At 40.5% G+C, this 19,136-nt stretch overlaps 1 protein-coding gene across 5 annotated transcripts in view; it reads right to left on the bottom strand.

The window, feature by feature from the left end:
* Positions 1–16,392, bottom strand: part of mtcl1 (microtubule crosslinking factor 1) — a 79,407-nt gene extending 63,015 nt beyond the window's left edge. For 3 of the 5 annotated variants that reach the window (XM_026150588.1, XM_026150589.1, XM_026150590.1), the window contains exons 1-3: positions 14,961–16,391; positions 10,005–10,229; positions 9,140–9,298 (exon numbers count right to left, since the gene is read on the bottom strand). In XM_026150588.1, the coding sequence (XP_026006373.1) occupies positions 9,140–9,298; positions 10,005–10,229; positions 14,961–15,794 (1,218 nt within the window). In that variant the 5' untranslated portion in view covers positions 15,795–16,391. Of the gene's footprint in view, positions 1–9,139; positions 9,299–10,004; positions 10,230–14,960 lie in introns of all 5 variants that reach the window. The other 2 variants (XM_026150591.1, XM_026150592.1) reach the window with 1 other exon arrangement.
* Between the last annotated feature and the right edge of the window lie 2,744 nt (positions 16,393–19,136).

Raw genomic sequence — 19,136 nt, 5'->3', positions numbered from 1 at the left:
GAGGAAGCTACACTAAAACCCCCTAGGTACTTAACAAAGAGGGGATTGAAAGCAAATAGAAGAGGTAATTAAAGGAGGGATAAGTCACCAAGATTTCACAGCTTTCTGATTTAGTCTCCCTCAGTCTTAACAAGCTATGCAGCAGGTCTCTGTCCATATCACCGAAGTCATTATTTGCTTATGACTGTTTGCGTGCAACATATAACCTCGGAGAGGAAGCAGTGACAGCCTCTGTTTTCTTTGCCAGTCTCATAGTTTCTTCTGTAACAAGCACTGTGGATTAAAGCACAAACAGATCTATAGGCTCCCACAGTTCTCAGACACATGCAGCCCCATCTACTTCAAGTGAGAGACCACACAGTCCCCCCCAGACTAATACATTGCCTGAAATAGATCACTTTAAATATGATAGAGAACTCACTTGGATACTGCAAGCTTGACCAGGCACAGCTCTTTATTTTCTCAGGAAGGTTATACACTCCTGGACTGTAAAAACATAAACAGCTTTGTGATTCTATTGGAGTCCATCTTGATGAAAAATGTGTACATCAAAATGTGCATCGAACTCTTTTTGGAAAGAAACAAGCTATTCTATATATTGTATATGTATATTTTCTGTGCATATGCAATATCCTGAGTTGCATTTTTAATATTCATAGTGCCATATTTTTTTTAAAAAAAAACACTAAGCCTTTCATGTAGAATAATTAAGATTTTGCAGGGAGTGATGAGCACACAGAATAATCAGGAACCTTAAATGATCATGTTAGTTATAAAACTCCTAGCTTTACTGTTCTGGTCACTTTCAGTGCTCTCAGCTGTGGCAGGCAGCTGTTTTCTGTGAAAAACACTATGAAAGACTCACTGTATAAAGTACATATTGAAGCATTTATCAACTAGATATTTCAGCCAGGTATTTCCCCAAGGAGTTTACAGAGACCTGGACAAGTTAAAAGATGTGTTATTATTGAACTTATATTCATCCAGTGCCAGAAATAGGACTCCTAATGAGTGATAATGCTTCTCTGGCTTTACTGGAAATGTTAAAAGCCAACACATTCTTCGAAATGTTACATGTTATATAACAACAAGGAAAATAAGGAAAACATTTTTTTGGATATGATTGCATCTCTATGTGCCTTTGTACTCATTCTGGAAACAGATTCTAGTTAAAGGCCAGAACAGAGCTTAATGTCTTGCACAAGAGTCGTGCTAAATAATATACTCGTCTTTTCCCTGACAGTAGACGTGTTCTTCTGCAACAGGAGGGCTGCACAATCCTCCCATAAGTCACTTTAGTCTCTTGTAGTTTACATTTATGTTGATGCAGCCTTGTCTCGCCCTGTTGCTGCTGTCGGTGAGGACATGGTGACAGCGCTCTGTGACTCAGGCGATCTCTGACCGCTGCCTCATCAAATGAACTTTTTTAGACTACAGCGAAGCTCACTGACACCACAAAGTCCCTGTAGCCTGATCTATAAACATGGCTACAAGCAGCTTTTGACAGTAGGACTGCAGGTGTGCACGGAACATGTAACTGGGCTTATTTTTGGAGTAAAAGAAATGGAAACTGGCCAGCACAGAGTTGCTGTAAGCATCCTGATAAGATGTAACACTGGGCCACCATAGATCATCTCCTTGTAATGCCTTATGGCAAGAGTTCCTGCTTCATCAGGATCACTCTATATGCCTTTTTCTGCTCTCAAGCTCAAACATCTGGAAACTTTTAGACCTAGTAAGAATATTAGCTCTTCTCCATATAACTTTAAGCTGCATTAGCTCATTGTTTTGGTCACTACGCACCAGAAGAAATTTACCCGTTTGCTCTTCCAGACAACAGAGCTGTTAGAAAACGGCAGATGGGTGTCGAGGGATAATTTTTTATTTATACATGAAATAGGCTTGTGATACACTACAGTTGTATTTATTGTTTTATTCAGGCTGTGGGTGGGAGAATTGTTTGCAGAATCAAAACAAAGTTAAAACGTTCTCACATGATCCTTACAGGATTACAAGAGTCAAACTTAGTACGAAAATGTCTGAATTTAGTTACCAGTGACCCACTTTGCATTACACGTAGTCAATATATATTATTTGTTATTGTGAAAATATGGATTACTGGAGCCTTAACAGGATTATCGCCTTATCTTTTTTTTTTTTTTGAGCAAAAATCTTTATAGTCTGGAAGCATCCAAAACAATTCAGCAGGATAATGTAGATCAGAACTGACATCGTCTCTCTTCATACCCTCAGGCGAGGCCAGAACAGTTTTTTCTGACTATATTTCACTCAAGGCGATGGCCCCCAACATACTAGTGGGAGCTCTATTTTCCTGATGGCTTGTCTGTTCCTTGTGTTTGGAGGAGAGGTGAGCAACACAATGAATCAGCCTGAGTTACAGCCTGCCAAGCTGCTGTCAAACACCCTAAATATAACTGCTAATACCATTTGTTACAGTGAAGAAGAGAAGCATCCATGATACCAACCTTGGATTTCTCCTGCTTTCAGATCTGGGTTAAGCTGAACAAAATACTGTGAGACAATGAGGTGATGTTTTCAGGACACCAGCTTTATTTGCATTTTCAGATGTTTTGTTATATTTAAACTGTATTAAACCACTGCACCTGTATCTCAGCCACGTTTCTGTTGCACCACTGCTCTGTCTTGGACTTGTTGTTTTCATTTCTTTTTTCCCCCTTGTATAGTTAATTTACTTAATCATCTCGCAGCACATTAAATATTCATTCTCCAAAAACACCCAACTGGGCCAGGGTTAACCTACCAGCTCAAAGCACAGATGCAAGATTAGCTTTGCCTTTATAGAGATTTTTCCCCATTTTCAACTATAAACATCAAATGATGGCACCCAAAAAAGGTGGAAACATCTGAATTTTCAACCAGCCATGGCTAGTTGCCAGGTAGCTTCCATAAATACAGATTTAATTTTATAGACATTACGAAAAACTCAGGATACATTTAGTTTAATTTCATCATCAAATATCAACTGTTTTAGATAAAGTATTTTACCAGCTTTGATGCCTGTAAGAGCACTTTAAATGCAAATCAGATGTGAACTACATGCCAAGGCTCACGATTTCTGAAGACTGCACTTAGGATGGCGACAAATATGTTTTTGAATTTCTTTCAAATGCCCCTTCATGTGTCTGAAGACATTTAAAGACACACTTTCATGCTGGAACGGCGAATGCTTCGGGATGTTTTCTGATTATAAAACGACGGCTTGGATACGACTGCAAATTGAAACGTTTGAGCAACACGACGGCGTGCATGAAAAATAAATAAATAAATAGAAAAGGAGAAATTCCATCTTGCAAGGGTTTTAACTTCAAAGGCCAAATGCCTCAGAGTTGTAACACATGACTCCAGGGTTTCATGCACTTGTCGATTTTCCATTACTTGCTTTGGGTCTCCGATAGCTTGCCTATAGGGTAACAATATTGTCTCCTCTAAAATGATTTACTACTCCACAGTTTAGGCATTCATGATACACATTACTGTTGTAAAATAAAAAGCTATGTGTCAAGCACAGCCTTGATTTCAGACGTGCGTTTATGGTGTTATTCTAATGCCGTTCTCATTAAATCGGAGCTGAAGATGTGGTTTCCACCTGAAAACAGCAGAAATGTGCAAGTAATGGCGTCCTCCTCTCAATCACGTCTACGAAGAATTTCTGCACATTGAGCAAACTGCACAGTGGCTGCGCGATGATAAGCTTTATATGGATGTGTGTCACTGCAGCAAATTTTGAGTCCCTACGCTGCTCCTCTCCTCACGCCTGTTCTCCTTCCTATTGGTGGAGTCAGACACAAGATACTAACTAGGTCAATGAGATTCCTTTACACTCCTCCAACAGGGGAACCACAGCAGAGGAGAGGAGAGGGGGAAGATGTGAAAGAGAGAGGTGTGGAGAAGCAAGGAGAACAGAAGGATCAGGAGATGCTTCTTCAAAGCCAACGCTTTTTCCGCCAAGGAAGGGGGGGGAACGATGCAGCAGCTCTGACATGAAACAAATGTCTGTGGTGACTCTCGCTCAGATACGGTTGAGGTGACTTATTAAGAATGCAGGCATTTCCCTCTGAAATCTTTGTAGTGGGGAAAACACAGCAACAAAACAACTGAAAGGTTGGAACTTCTCTCGTAGACACCTTCAGTCTTTATTTTTGGTTCTGCATAAGTGAACCCAGTTATTGTGGCTCTTTCATAGTTAAAAACCAGCAGAGTTGTGTTGCATTTAGTTAGTAGTTAAACTGATAATGCACATCAAATCAGTTCATCATTTGCAAATTTTTGATTCGTCTCCACTGCAACCTGCACATGAACAACCTGAACAAGGCAATAAAAGGAAAAACACACCATCGCTTTGCAAAGATTAAACAAACCCCCCAAAAACACACAAAACAGAAGCTTGCTAATGAGCACAGGTGACGACTCTATGCATCCACAAGCACTTGAAGCAAATCAGCCTTTGGAATACAACCCTTATCGAACAGATTGCATCGTGTAAACAATTTCACTCGAATACATTCTGCCTGCACATGCTCTTCATTTTAATGTATATTTCAGGTGACATACCCTTTTCCACTTCCCAAAAATGGCAGCTTTCAATCTCAAATGATCCTCAGCAGATGTTTTTCTTTATTTATTTAATAATCAATTAGACTGAAAAAAAAACCCATTATGCACTACATACTGTACATTAATGCCACTGTTTTGCATATGTCTCAACCAACTCTGTATATTTTTTATATATTTTATTTTATTGTTTAATCTATTTAATTTGTAAAATATGTATACACACACACATATATAGAAAAACATATTAGTATACACATCCAGTAATGCATATACTATTATATATTGTACATATATTTATTAGTCTCAGATTTAGCCATTCTTATATTTTGCTTGTTTTACGTTATTGTATTTTTGCACAACTCTGTTGCTTGTGAAGCTCGCACACAAGAATTTCACTCACATGTACTGTACCAGTGTACCTGCACATGTGATGTGACAATAAAAAGTGATTTGATTTGAAAAGAAAGTGGCCAGTGTGAAATTAATTTGGGCTGTCTGACAGACCAGAAAGGCTTTCTTGAAACATCACATCAGGGTCTGGGATCAAGTGATTAGAGATTCTTAGTTCCAGATATATTCTTTTTTTTAGGGCTTCGCTATGACTCGATTAAATCAAAATGAATATAGTAGGACCCACTAATAGTGCCTTTATTTGGTCACCTTCCTTTTTAGATATGTCCTCCACTCAAATTCATTAAGAAGATGAATAATCCACAGATACTGCTGTGAACGGCTTTTATTAGAACTCCTTCAGCAGAACAAACGCTACAAAATCACACTTAAATGCTCTCTGCCTACTCCAAAAGAAGCCTCATCTTACCAGCATAACCCTCAATGAGACTTTATTGATCACTGCTTTCATGACATCTGATGTCAAGTTAATGCTTCAATATGAAAATATCTGACGTGCAACATACCTGGGAGTCACTGAGAGGGAAACCACCGCACAAAGGATTATCCTTTGGCCTAATGAAAGATGAGTTTATCACAGCGAAGCAGGAACTGCAGATAAATCACCTGATGCTCGTGTTCTGCGTGTTGGCATTTCATTAGTTCCAGTTCATTACACACATCAGTGGGCCTTTCTTCAAATGTCAGAATGAAAAATCTCCCAATTGATCACAGTTTGCCTTCGTGCTGACCAGCAACGAGACCATAATTTAAAGTGAAGAAGATCCCGTCAGGCAGCTCTGCTAAACTGTTTGATATCAGGGCCGAAAGCTGTTGTTATAGCGCACGCACACGTGGCCTATGGCCGTCTGCTTACAGCCATCCCATACCTCTCTGTCTTTTTCTCCCTCGCTCTCCCCTCCCATCTGAGCGTACGGAAAAACGCCAGGCTGTTTTATAACAGCCCTTCTTGTTGGATTAATCCATGCTGGGGTGCCAATCTCTGGGCCAGCGTCACATTGTGCAGCCTCCAATAGCCAAGAACAGGCGCAGGGACATGAGGACTTGGGTTTTAAAGGGCAGAGATGCACAAACTGTTGGAGATTAGCCGACCTTTAGCAATGCAGTGAAAAAATTCAAACTGATTTTTTTTTCATAATACTTTTTCAAAACAAATTGAGGATTAATGTGTATAAATATAACATATGCCCAACATCAGAATAACTATTGGCAAATACGACAACATTTACTGATGGCTGGATTTTAAGCTGTTAAATGTACACACACAGAATGAGGAAGAAAACAGTTGATTTTGTTTTTTACACACAGAATATTATATCAATGTTTGTGTTTCACTAGAGGTTTTTAGGGAAACGTGTCAAACATGAGGTTTGTAGCACGGCTCTTTAGATCGCCTTGTATAAAAGCCAAATTCAGGTACAGAGACAAAGATGTTTACTCTCAGATTACACAATACATCTCAGTATCTTTTACGCAAGCACAAAAACTTTAATTACAGTAGATCAATTAATATAAAATGCGATTTGATTTTGTAGGTCCCACAAAAAAATGGTAGTTGTTAGTCTCGACTGGTTGGTTTGTTTGTACTATTGTGTAACTTTGGTGTTTTAGGATCAGTGCAGCAACTCCTGCTTTCATAAATACTTGTATGGTTACTAAAAGATGCTTAATGTAACAGATCAATGTATTGATAGAAACGGTAAAGGGACCGGTACTTATATAACATTCACACAGACTCACACACCAATGGACACATCAGAGGCAACTTGCGGTTCACTATCTTTACCAAGGATACTTAAATACACAGGCTGGAGGAGGCAGGGATCCAACCAATGCTCTTTGGATTAGCCATCTCTGCTCTTATTTAAAGTAAATTTTATGTGTATAAAATTTTTAATCTAATTCTTTATTTCTGAAGAGTTCTTTTGAATAGATGGTTATAATGAACTTGAGCTGAACTGGGGTTTTTTTGATCGACAGTATGATTTTATTTGAGAAGCCCACGTTAAGGTGCTTTGTTCATGCAGTGGTGCTCGTCTGCATTTAAAGTGTATGTTAGCATTCAACACTAGTGATAAAGGAGCTGAAAAGATATCCTAAGAAAAGTAATGGGGCTGACTCATACAAACTAGAACAAAACTCAAAGCAGTGCTGGATTATGTGCTTCCCTTTTCTTCTGTAAATTGCGTCACGGTACACCTGAGTCATGGTTTACGAGGTGTAAATAAATTTGAAAAGGAAATGAAGTACTCCTCAATCCAGTTGAGCTGCATTCTTATCAGTAAGTGTGTTGCTCCTTTCCTGTCTATGACTGATGTTATCTCTGTGACTGAGCAGCTCTGAGAGCAAAGGGCAGTTTCTTAGATTCAGTTGCTGAAGCTGATCGCCAAATAAATTGCGTGTAAACACTCTAATAATTTCCTGAAATGGTTATCCTGAATTTTAAAGCAATCAAAAGACTTTATGCGAGCCCACGGAAAAAGAAATGTGGACCAACTCTGAACACATTTGGGGGTGCTGTATTATAAAAGAGCCAGAGACGGTTTATGTTTTTCTGGGACAAAGCTCGGAGGAAAACACAAAAAAATCATTTGGAGCAGCCGCTGTCTCAGCCTTTCTACTTACTACTCCCTCCACTCCTCCTCTTTGAACAAGACAGTCTGTGTCATCTTATGCTCATAAATGTATGCATCGTCCCACCACCACCGAGCTGCATAAAACTGCACCGAGCCACAGTTACAGAGCACGCCCCGCATTACAGATATCTGAAAAATGTCAAAAAGAACAATGTGCAGCTTCCTCACACTGCACTCTCGCTCTTTCCCAATAACTTTCTTTTAAAAGGTTATCAGGATTACAGCAACAAGAGTTGCGTTGACTGCATTAGCACATCCATAGTAGACATGAATTCTGCCTCTCAGTCAGTTCCTGATAAGCTGTCTTTGAAAACAGCGATGTTGCGAGCACTGACAGTTAAGGTCAGAAACATCTTTAGAATATAGATTCTGAACCAGTGGTAGACCTTTCTGAAGGGTACGCAGAAGCATGCAAAGTCTCACGGAGACAATGTGGCATGAGCTTAAAATCAAAGCATCTTCAGCAGTGCACATAACGACAGGAAACGAGTAACAGTGTCATCCTGCTGCCAAAAGAAAGCCACATCTCCAGACTGACCGGCCTGGTATTAGCCTAGTTTTTTCTTTGTTGGCAGATGGCATGTTACCTCCCGTTGTCAGAATCGATTAGTCTAAGCAACTGAAGCTGAGCAGCACTGAGAATAGCTTCTGCTCATCTCGTTACCTGTGAGACGGCCTTACTTCACAGATGCAGTAAACAGTGATATTGAAGTATAACAAAAGCCTAAATTATACTGATACAGCAGCAAAAACACAAAATTAAAATATTTAAAGAACATGGGTAAATTGGGAGTGTGGGTACACTGCAGTTAAAGTGGGAGTGTACTTCCTAGCACCTAAAGAAGCATGACTTTCCATGATTCAGATTCACCACTAAACTAGAAAAATAGAGCTCAGACATTACTTGGAATTTCCTCTCTGACTTCGTAGCTATCACATACCTTCAGTTTAGTTAGTCTGAAGCTCATAACATCTAGAACAAAATGTTATGTACTGCTTCTTGGGATGTAGCCATTCATTATGTGCCAAACCGTGTAGTGGGAAATGCCATCGAGGTCAAAATGTCTAAACTAAGAGAAGCACGAGAAGCAAGACATCTGGTTTTGACGAGCTCTTTCATTGTTTATTGTTATGAATGTTGGCTAAAAGAAGTTGCTGAACCTCTTTCCTAACGCACATTTATGGGGAACAACTTGTTCACACACCTGAGCTGTGAGTGGGAGGGGTTTTTTGGCCTTATTTTTGAATAATACAGTGAAAGTAACGTGTTCACACATCCTGATGCGAGTGTTTGAGAAAAGATGCTGCACTTAAAGGCAAAATTTGACTGCAGTGACCCTCCTGCTGATCAGGTCAGTGATCACCATTCATCTGAAACATGGTCACATTAACCAAAATTCCTCCTTGTTTATATGTGGAAATCCATATTTACAGGCTGTTCATTTACAGCAAAGCCACAAACTAAACTCTCAACTACTGCATTGTTATTCTCTGACCTCTTTGGTCCTCTCCAGCTCGTTGGCCAGTGCCTGTTTGGCGATCTCCACCTCGATGATCTTTTGTCTGAGCAGCTCGTTCTCGTCCTCAGCTCTGCTGCGTTTGTCCTCCACGATCTCCAGCTCGTTGTGCAAACGTACCGATACATCTTTGGCCACCTAAGGTCACACGGTCCCAAAAGGTTCAAACATAATGCACGTGTTAATATGTTGATTAAGGTACTCCTCTACTGACTTACATCCTAACACATCCACACACGTTTTATTATATAATTTGCTGCCCTATAGGAAAAACTTTCTTTATCATTACTACTATTAAACTGACAGATTAGTTGATAATGACAATGATTATTAGTTTCTCTCTTAAATCAATCTTGTGACACTATCAGTCATTGAACTATTTCAGTTTCCACTTGGACTTCTTGGACTTAAATCTCACCCTCTAGGGAGGTGCAGGTCCACTGTGAAAATAATGAAGGGAAGCTAAGCTAAGGTATATGGGGTTTTTTGGTAAAGCAAACACTGACCTTTAAGTAAAATTAAATGTTGTGCTTTTTTATTGCTATTGATTGATTAAAAATATAGAGCTTGAGGATTGAACTTTTTTTCAGTTTCCCAAATTTTAAAATGCCAGAAAAAGAAAGACTGGCTTAGAGTCATAATGTTGCCACACTGAAAAGATGCTGTGAATAAACTTACAGCTCAGATTATTAATTATCCTAAAGATAAAAATCCTTCTTCATAACTTTGGCGTTATGTGTGAACACATGCAATACTTTGGCATGACAAAATGTCAGTGTAAAAGTGTTGAGTGATGACAGGTGTTACTGCGGTCACTGACAAATACACAGACAAGCTCGCAGACCTTCAGATCCTGCTCCAGACTACGCAGCAGCTCTCCGTCCACGTGTCCGGTCTGAGCAACCCGTAGGCTCTTCTGCTCTGCCTTTCGCAGGCGGTATTGCAGGATTCGGCAGTTTTTATTAGAGCGGTCCAGTTCCCTCCGCAGCTCCTGTACCTGGTAAACCTCCTCCTCCAGATAGCTGTCGCGCACCTCCTCCATCTCAGCCCGCAGCTCGTCCACTTCATCCTGAGAAAGACGGAAAACAGAGGCCGACTATGTTAATAATGCACATTAATGATACTGATATGATTTGAGTGTTCATTTAGAGTAGAAAAGCAGAAAAACGCTATATGAATACCGATCCATTCACCATTTACCAGATGCTTGCTTTTACTGAATTAAAATGCCAAAAAGCACCAAAAATCACTTTGAAAGAAAAAAAATAGCCTTGCTGTTTCTTTCCAGAAATTATAATCTGGTTACTTAAGAGAAAAAAACAAAAACAAAAATGCCTCTCATGGTTTGTTATGGGACTGGCATGGTGGTTTGGTGGCTAGCACCAACACCTCACAGCAAGAAGGTCCTGAGTTAGGATCCAGCTCAGGCCAGCTGGGGCTTCTTGTGTGGAGCATGCATGTTCTCCCTGGGTACTCCCACTTCCTCCCACAATCCAAAGACATGCATGGTGATTCTAAATTGGCCATGCATGTGAATGTTTGTTTGTCTCTATGCGTACAGGCTGGTGATGTATCCAGGGTGTAGCCCGTCTCACACCCTGTGACAGCTGGAACAGGCTCCAGCACAACTGCAATGCTGAATTGGAAAGTTAGACGTACTCCTGAGTTTCTAAAAAAAAAAAAAATAATTCTGACAGACAAAATAATCTGTTTCAGATGTTCTACAGTTATATCGATGTTTTTATTGGTGAAAACGTTTTTGCAGATAATTCCAATTCCTCAAAAATCCTCTTACACTGATTCCAAATTGTATCCATTATTTTCTTAATCACTTATCCTATTCAGGGTCGGAGTGGAGCTATCCCACCTGTGATGGGGCTCCTGGACAGATTGTCATTGTATTGCAAGACTAACACATCAAGACAGACAACGATTTGCACTCATATTCACAAATACGACCACTTTAGAATAACTAATTAGCTGAACCTAGCATGCATGTCTTTGGGAAGAAGCTGGAGAGAGCCCACACAGGCAGAGTGAGAACATACAAAGTCCTCACCTAAAAGATGTGTATGGACCCAGGATTTCCATGATGCAAGGAACACAATAACTTCCAGTTTAGCATGCATGTGAGCAGCCTGCTGTAAAGACCCAGCTTGACTCTGCATGACTGTCTGATCAGCTGTGATGCTGCTCTGCTACATGTGCTGCAGACAGTGCCAAGAAAACCAGTTAGAGCGACTCCAGCAGACAAACAATATGATCAAACCCTTTCGAAACCAACCTAAAACTCTTTTCCTGCATCATTTTGTTAAACCAGTACCAGACAACATGCACGCCAATAGGAGTACATCTGCGATACAGCAATAAATACATAAATCTGGCACAAGTTATGACGCTGAAATGTAAAACTACAGATCTAAGCTCCTCTACATTATATAACACACATTAAACCTGCAATATGCTGACAGTATTGTATTATCCAGAGGAGGGACTAGAGTTTAAGATTTATCCTACACAGTGGCAAACAGAAGACTATGGGGGATTATTTTTTTAATCGTCTCAAAATATTGTGTTTTTGTTGACTATAAATTAACCACCAACATGTAAGAAAATTGCAAAATATTCAGCCTCAGATGAGCAAGAAAATACTATTAAATTTCAAAGCATATTATTAAAATCTAGCTTAAAGTAAGTCATTTTTCTCTCAGACGGCATCTCAGAACAAAATAAGAGATTTCATCTTCTTGGACTTAAAAAAAAAAAAAAAAGAAGAAAGTTCAGACAAGACAGCTGAAATATCCAATTAGAAAATAGTCACAGAAAATAGTTTGGTTTATTTTTCTGTTGACCAGAGTCTCGGAGTAATAAAAACGTAAGTGGAACACTTGACAAAACCATCAATGAAAACGGAAATTGTTGGTTCTTCTCATTACTCTAAAAAAGATGACGTTTTACAGCTACACGTATTTTAGTCCTAAACTATCAATTTTAAATGGTGTGTGATACAAAAATATAAGAAAGGCGATACAGTCTGCGGTAATATACGGTGGTAGATTACACTAATACTTTTATATGATTACATGAGTTCCAGTAATGCAGGTACTATTAGGGCTGATGATGTAACATTACTAGTTGGTTCTAAGCATCTTATCTTCGGATTGGATGCATTCATATTCTCCAGCTCCTATCAACGTAACATCGCAGTCTGGAAAAAGGGAGATTTATCTGCAGTACTGAGGCACTACTGAGGTTTGTTTGGTGACCACTGAGTTTGCCTCCCATCTCGACGAATCAGTTTGTTCTGTAGATTTCCCCCGAGACGTTTCGTCCTAGGACTTAAGCGCCACTAGATGAAAAGACAATTGGACGGAGAAAAAAGAGAGGGAGGGGATGAGTATGTCAATTAATGAAAACTAAATCTATCCTCATTTGGATTGGAAAAGCACACAGTCCATTGTTATACGAGGAGGGCCCCGGAGGAAGCAGCTAATGACCTCGTACGGGGTCGAGCCAATCGATGGCCAGGTTAAAAGAGTCAGAGGCAAGGCAACATCCTGGGAGCATGTGTATAATCGCTGATGTTTATGAAGGGTGTGCATGCTGGGTCACCGGCACTACTTCTTCCTCTCTTGGAAGGGTGGATATTTTGAATTACCAGCTGCTTTAAGAAAGCTGGAGATGTTTGTTTGAACTTGTATTCACGATCAGTGAAGACCTGGAACAGATGATTTTACGTATCAGTTTACCTGACAGTTATTTTATTTGTAATTGATTTATTGTTCAATCCAGAAAGCTGGAGACATATTTAAACATTGACTACCATCATTTTTAGCATGCTTTGTCAAATCAGTAATCCAGAACACTAATGTTATCGATTTACATAAAGGTTAACATGAAGCGAAATAGATGGAAAATTTTATGATCATTAATGAATATATAATTTCATTCTATAAGTTTTAAAAAGCCAGTGGAACTAAAACAATAAGACAACCAATTGATTGACAGACCAAACAAACAGCAACAACACTGATTTTTCATGATCTTAAAGTTGAAATTTTAGTACATTTTTAAAGTAAAATAACTATATTTTTATACTATATAAAAAGGTACATTTTATATGCTTATAAACATTTGAAATACTTATGGATGGGGCTGAAAGTAATTTTGATAGACTAATAACAGACCAAACAAGTAATCTTTCCAGAAGTGTCAGTCAGATAATTAAATAATAATAATAAGATAATCTGTAAAAGGTTCCAGCTATTCTTCTTCTCAAACAGATATATTTTATAATTAACTTTGAATTTATTTTTATTTTTTTTAAAAAGCTCATAAAAAGGTTTTAAAAAACATTTTTTTTAATCTTGTCAACTTTCCAAAATCAAATAATATTGAACGGGGTAGAAAAACAGCAAACCGCCACATTTATGCTTGAAAAACAACAATCAGATCGCTCGCTGATTAATTTGCTCTTAATTAACAATTAATCACTGCAGCTCTAATTAAAAAAACAAAACTCTTTTGTCTTTTGGTAGTAATGTAATGTTGTCATGTATATAAATACCGTATAAACAGACAGATTTTTTATCAAATATCGCTCCCCTATATCTCCCCTATCTCCCTTCACCCCAATCAAAACTGCCAAACCATCAGAAATAATAAATTCCCAAGAAAAATAAATATGTTGAACATTTTTTCCATGAGGATAAGATGCAGCAGAGATGAGGGCTCCCATACATTTTTGGGCCATGGGGGCTGGGGCGTGGTAAAGGACCTCAGAGACCCAGCTGGCAGGCTGACAGCCAAGCAGGAGGGTGTTTGAACCCTGCACACATGGGACATCTGACTGTTATCAAGTCCTGTGGGATAAAGCCATTACAGCGGGAGCCAGTAAAGCTGATTAACTCTCTTGTGTCTCCACCGAGCCAGAGAGAGACGCAGACATGCGTGATCAACTTTGAAATAATACTCTCATCAGTAACATGCAAATAAACATTGAATTAAAAAAAAAAAAAAGGCTGCAAGAGTGTATGCCGCATTAACTGTTTGCCTCCCCCTCCCCAAATTATGTGGATAACCTACTTAAGGGGGGGGGGGGGGGGGGGGGGGGGATTCTGCGTATAATCAGGTCCACTGAAGCTGCAAACAAAGCATTATATACGTACACCCTCTTAAAAACAGAGGTTTCTGAGATCTAACTCTTGGTTAGATCCGCAGACACATGCATTCGTTTGTCATCCACTTATGTTCTGAACACAACTCCAAAAAGTTAAGAAATAGCAGAAATAAGATCTGCACCGCATCTGATTACAGTGTGTTCGCATCATTACGCGCACACACAGATGTACTTATGTATGCCCCAAATGCAACAGAGTGGAAAATGGATGTTGAGACTTTCTGTCAAAACAGACTTTGGTGATTTGACAGCAACAATATGAAACACCTAAATTTTAAAGGGCATACTAGGATAAAAACCACTATCAATGTAATCCTATTGATAAAGGTCAAACCAGCAGGGAATCCCGGGAAGGTTAAAAAAATACGAGTGATGACATGATGAATGGAGAGCGGGGATTTCGTGGGGATGACAGCTGTGCATCATGGGGAAATGTCTTAGGATTGTAATTATGCTTCCAATTAGTGAGCAGGTGGAAGTTCAAGGACACTTAAAAAGAACCCATAGATGTCCTGTGACGGGACCGATTTTGATTGGATAGCTGCTCTGGATGGAATGTGGAAAAATGCACACACAAAAACAGTGATTTTTCTGTAACTTGTTGAAATCAGGCTGTCATACCTTGAGGTAGTCGTTTTCCGATCTCAAGTCCTCAATTTCCCGTTGCAGGTCCTCCTCGGTTGCTTGCTTGGTGCTTGGCAGTTTGGATTGTGCGCTTGCGGAGGGTTTCTCCTGCTTGTGTTTCTCTCCGTGCGAGCCCGGAGCGAGCTGAGCCTGAGACTTGCTTCCCTTGGCGGCGGAAGCCTCGGTTGTGCGCGGCGGGGCAGCAGCTGTGGATGCGGTAGCTTCTGCTCCCAGCTGATCCCGGTCACTGGAGCCGGTACCAGACTCGGCGTCGCTACTAGCGGCTGGTGCCAGCCTCTGCTCATCCGATAGCGGCTCGGACGGGCAGTCTGACAGGTCTGAACTGCTGTCGGTCTGGCTGACTCGGCCGAGAGGCGCTCCGGTCGGTACCCGGATCGGGGATCCATGGCTGAGAGGGCCCGGAGAACCGGAGGCTAGTTTTCCCTTCTTGCCTTTGGCGAAGATCGGACTGCTGGTGCAGTCCGGCTTGATGCTGGCGGGTTTGGGCTCAGCTGCGGCATGCTGTGGCACCTTGGTGGGTTTTTTCGCGACGGCAGACTTGGTGTTACTTTTTGCCGTGGCTGCTTTCTCCTTGGCTCCGGCCGGGGTGCGTCTGGAGCTGCGGTTCAGGTGGGCTAAGGGCACTGTGGCAGACTGCTGCTGCTTGCTTAGTTTGGGGGATTTCGGTACGATGGCAGGTGGTTTGGCACCGCGGGTGTGCACGTCTTTGAGGAAAGGTCTGGCCGGTGAAGGCGCTCGGTTCAGTCGCTTCTTCTCCAACTGGTGGTTCTGCGGTTTGGTGTCGCTGCCAGAGCCATTGGAGCTCTCCATTATACACCGACACCGGCAGCAGAAGGCTGATGACGGAAACGATCAATCCACAGCGCCGCGGAAAATCTCTGACATGTGAAAGCAGAATAACAGCCAGGTTTCTCTACCTTCTTCTTCTCCGTCGTCGGGTTGGAGATGCGCATCCTGCGCTGCGCTGGGTGCTTGTATGATTACTCCATCCTGAGCGTGTTCACCAGGGTGTCATTGTAGTCCCCTTTGGAGGAAACGCTGCAATAAACAGGGATTACTGGGACGGATGGGATGACAGACAGGTTGCATCTGCAGACAGGCTTGTAAGACTCAAGTTGGAAAGAAAGGATTAAGTCGGAGTCACACACGCCTCTTCTCTTCTTACACACTCCGGGTTTCCACTCCTCTTTTCCACCGGGCTCGGTATGTTAGACCCCAGTGTCTCTCACCCCTTCTCACTCCTTCCAATCTGACATCAAAAATCTGCAATCGCTGCGGCGAGGCACGACGCCCGTGATTTTCTCCTGGGCGCATGCGCCGCTGCTGCTGCTTCACAAGCACCCAAGCACACCCCTTGTTTTCTCCGGGACCAGGCGGGACCAGGTCTGACACGCTCTGGTGCGCATGTCCTAATGGCACGCACACTATTGGCTATTGAACACCTTCACGCGAGGAGCAAAGATGACCAATAAGTCTCCACGTTTATAATCCTTAGTATTAAGTAAAACATCACTTTTTATAGCATGTTGGACGACATTTGGAAGTTCCCAGACCCAAAATTTAACAGAACAGAGACAGTCAAATAAATCAAGACCATAATCTGGTAATAAATATAGACATCTTTAATTGTATTTCATTAGTTCAAGAATGCCACAAGTTATAAATACCATAAATCTGCTTTAAACATGCCAAAACCTCTCAAAAACAGGTTTAATACAAAGTACAGTCTTCCATCTTAAAAGATACATATTTCAAACAAAAGCACTTTTTTAATGTATATTTTAAACACTGAGTAGTAAAGTAAGGCTTGGGCTATTAAAACAGAGACCACAGGGTTAGTGCGAAATGCAAAAAGTCAAAGGAAGAGGGACAAATCAAATGTTTCCTTCCAAAAAACTCAAGAAATCCTCAGCTAACATTTCAAAACACAACCTTTAAAACCCCAAATTTTCTGATAATTTGTATTCAAAGGTTGTTTTGCTGGCTGATGGTCTTATTGCGAGATGTGCTTGGATGACGGAGACGGTGTCATTAGCAAAGGCATCGCATTTTCAACATCTCCGTTTTGGGATGAACGTTTTCATTTGTTAGAATACATAATGTGCCATTTTATTACCACAAAAGCTCGACTTTAACATAAAAATCCAATCTAAAAACAACAACAAAGCAAGAAAATATTAACTAAAGTCATTCCTTTTGAATCGGTTCATTTGAGCAGTTTTCCTCACCCTCAGACTCGAGCTTTTACTGCAACATCTAACGAAACACAAACACAGCGCTACACTTGAAGTCATATAAGGAAACAAAGACGGAAGAATTAAAGTGGACCTATTATGCTTCTCCACATCTCAACCAGTCACATTGTGGTGATGCTTGCTCAGAAATTGAACTGACTCAAAATTTTAAATCAGTGTATGTGCAATGAGTCAAGTTTAGGCTTCAGACTGCTCTGAATATTCACTTTCAGACCGTTTTAAAAAACAAACAAAAAAAACACGGTTTTATTGCTGAGATTTGAATGTGACCGGACCAATGAAGTGCAATATCTTGTTTTTGAGATATTACACAGAAACTTCACCCATCTGCCATTCAAGTGTTGTGAATGTGATGGGCAACCAATCAGAATATTTTTGGATTAAAGCAGGGGTGTCAAACATGAAGCCTGAGGCCCAGAATTGGCCAGGCAAAGACTTCCATCCAGCCCAATGGACGGCTTTGGAACATCTTAAGGTTCCTATAAAGGTTTGTATGATTTGAATGAATAAAATATGTTTATTCTGTAATTTTACATATTTATTTATTTATGCTGACAGATTTCATTCACTTACTGCAAAATGTCTTCATCGTGTAGAAACTCTGTGATGTACTGTTGACACTTGTTTTTCTTAGATTAAATGGGATTAAAGGTGTAGTTAAACATCTTCACACTGATTGAGAGGGGAGTTTTGCTGGTCAGGCACACTTCAAGCCAATTTGGGCAGTATGTGGCCCACCATGTAAAATTAGTTTGACATCCCGGGCTCAAAGTGAGGGGTATGGGAGCTTAAACGACTTGTTTCAGACGATGGATTAACCGAGGGTCTTCACTGAAGCCCAGTATAAGTGAATCATGCAAAGCTACTCTAGTAGAATCCAAGAATACAAACATGAAAGCATAATAGGTCCCCTTTAAAGGATTTAATCATACACAGGAAGGCTTAGATTATATGCACTGCCTAGTATTTCTGAAAATGTGAACGTAACAGATAATCCACACACTGGTCCGTAACAAACTGCCAAATAAAAATCAAAAGAAAAAAAATGCAAATGACCATTTTAAGCATTTTTTTAAAGAACTCAAAGCCAATCGAGCCACTAGCACAACAGATAGGAACCGACCAAAGATTCCTGAGTCATTGAAATACTAATCAAACCTTCCTGCATTTTTCCCTCCAAAAGGGAAACACATGTTTTTGTCTCTAACCTGTATCTGAATTCAAAGGAAAAGACAAAGCACAAATATTAGTAACAAAAACACAACAAAGGCTGACCCACATATGCCAGTGTACTATCTGCTCTGATATACCCGCCACAAACACAGGGAGAATTCCCTTGTACAAAGACAAATCCCTCAAAGACTACACTACCCATCTCTCCTTGCAGCCCGATCGGGTGTGGAAGCGTTCTGAGCGGCAGTGCCGAGGCCAGATCCATCTTTATTAGTGCTAAGCTACAAGTCGTGTACTTTCCTTTTCTGCATGTCAGCTTAACTAGCGAAGATGGATTGTAGTGCAAAACATTACAATTTATACACATTTGAAACAAGCAGCCATTTTAATACTATTAAGGCAAAGCAATATAAACTGATATGATATCACCACCACACAACCCCTGCTGCTGGCCACAACCACCTGCACCATGTCGTCATTACAGAAACACACTATATTTACACCGTGTGCTTTTGTTTACCTTGAGCCCCTTTGAAATCATACATATTAACGAGCACACAAAAGTACACTAAAACTATGTACCTGCAGCCTCAAGAGTTTAAACTAAGCAGGGAAGCCGTGAGATGTTGTCATCCCTTTTCTGTGAGCTAGTAAATGCAGAGATAACAGACCCAACTCAGACAATGTTAAACTTGGCGTGATGATAAAGGACTACCGGAAGCAA

This window comes from Astatotilapia calliptera, chromosome 18 (genome assembly GCF_900246225.1).
Source record: "Astatotilapia calliptera chromosome 18, fAstCal1.2, whole genome shotgun sequence".
NCBI lineage: Eukaryota > Metazoa > Chordata > Actinopteri > Cichliformes > Cichlidae > Astatotilapia > Astatotilapia calliptera.
Note: the sequence above shows the minus strand (reverse complement) of the source record. Positions and strands in the feature narration are given on the sequence as shown.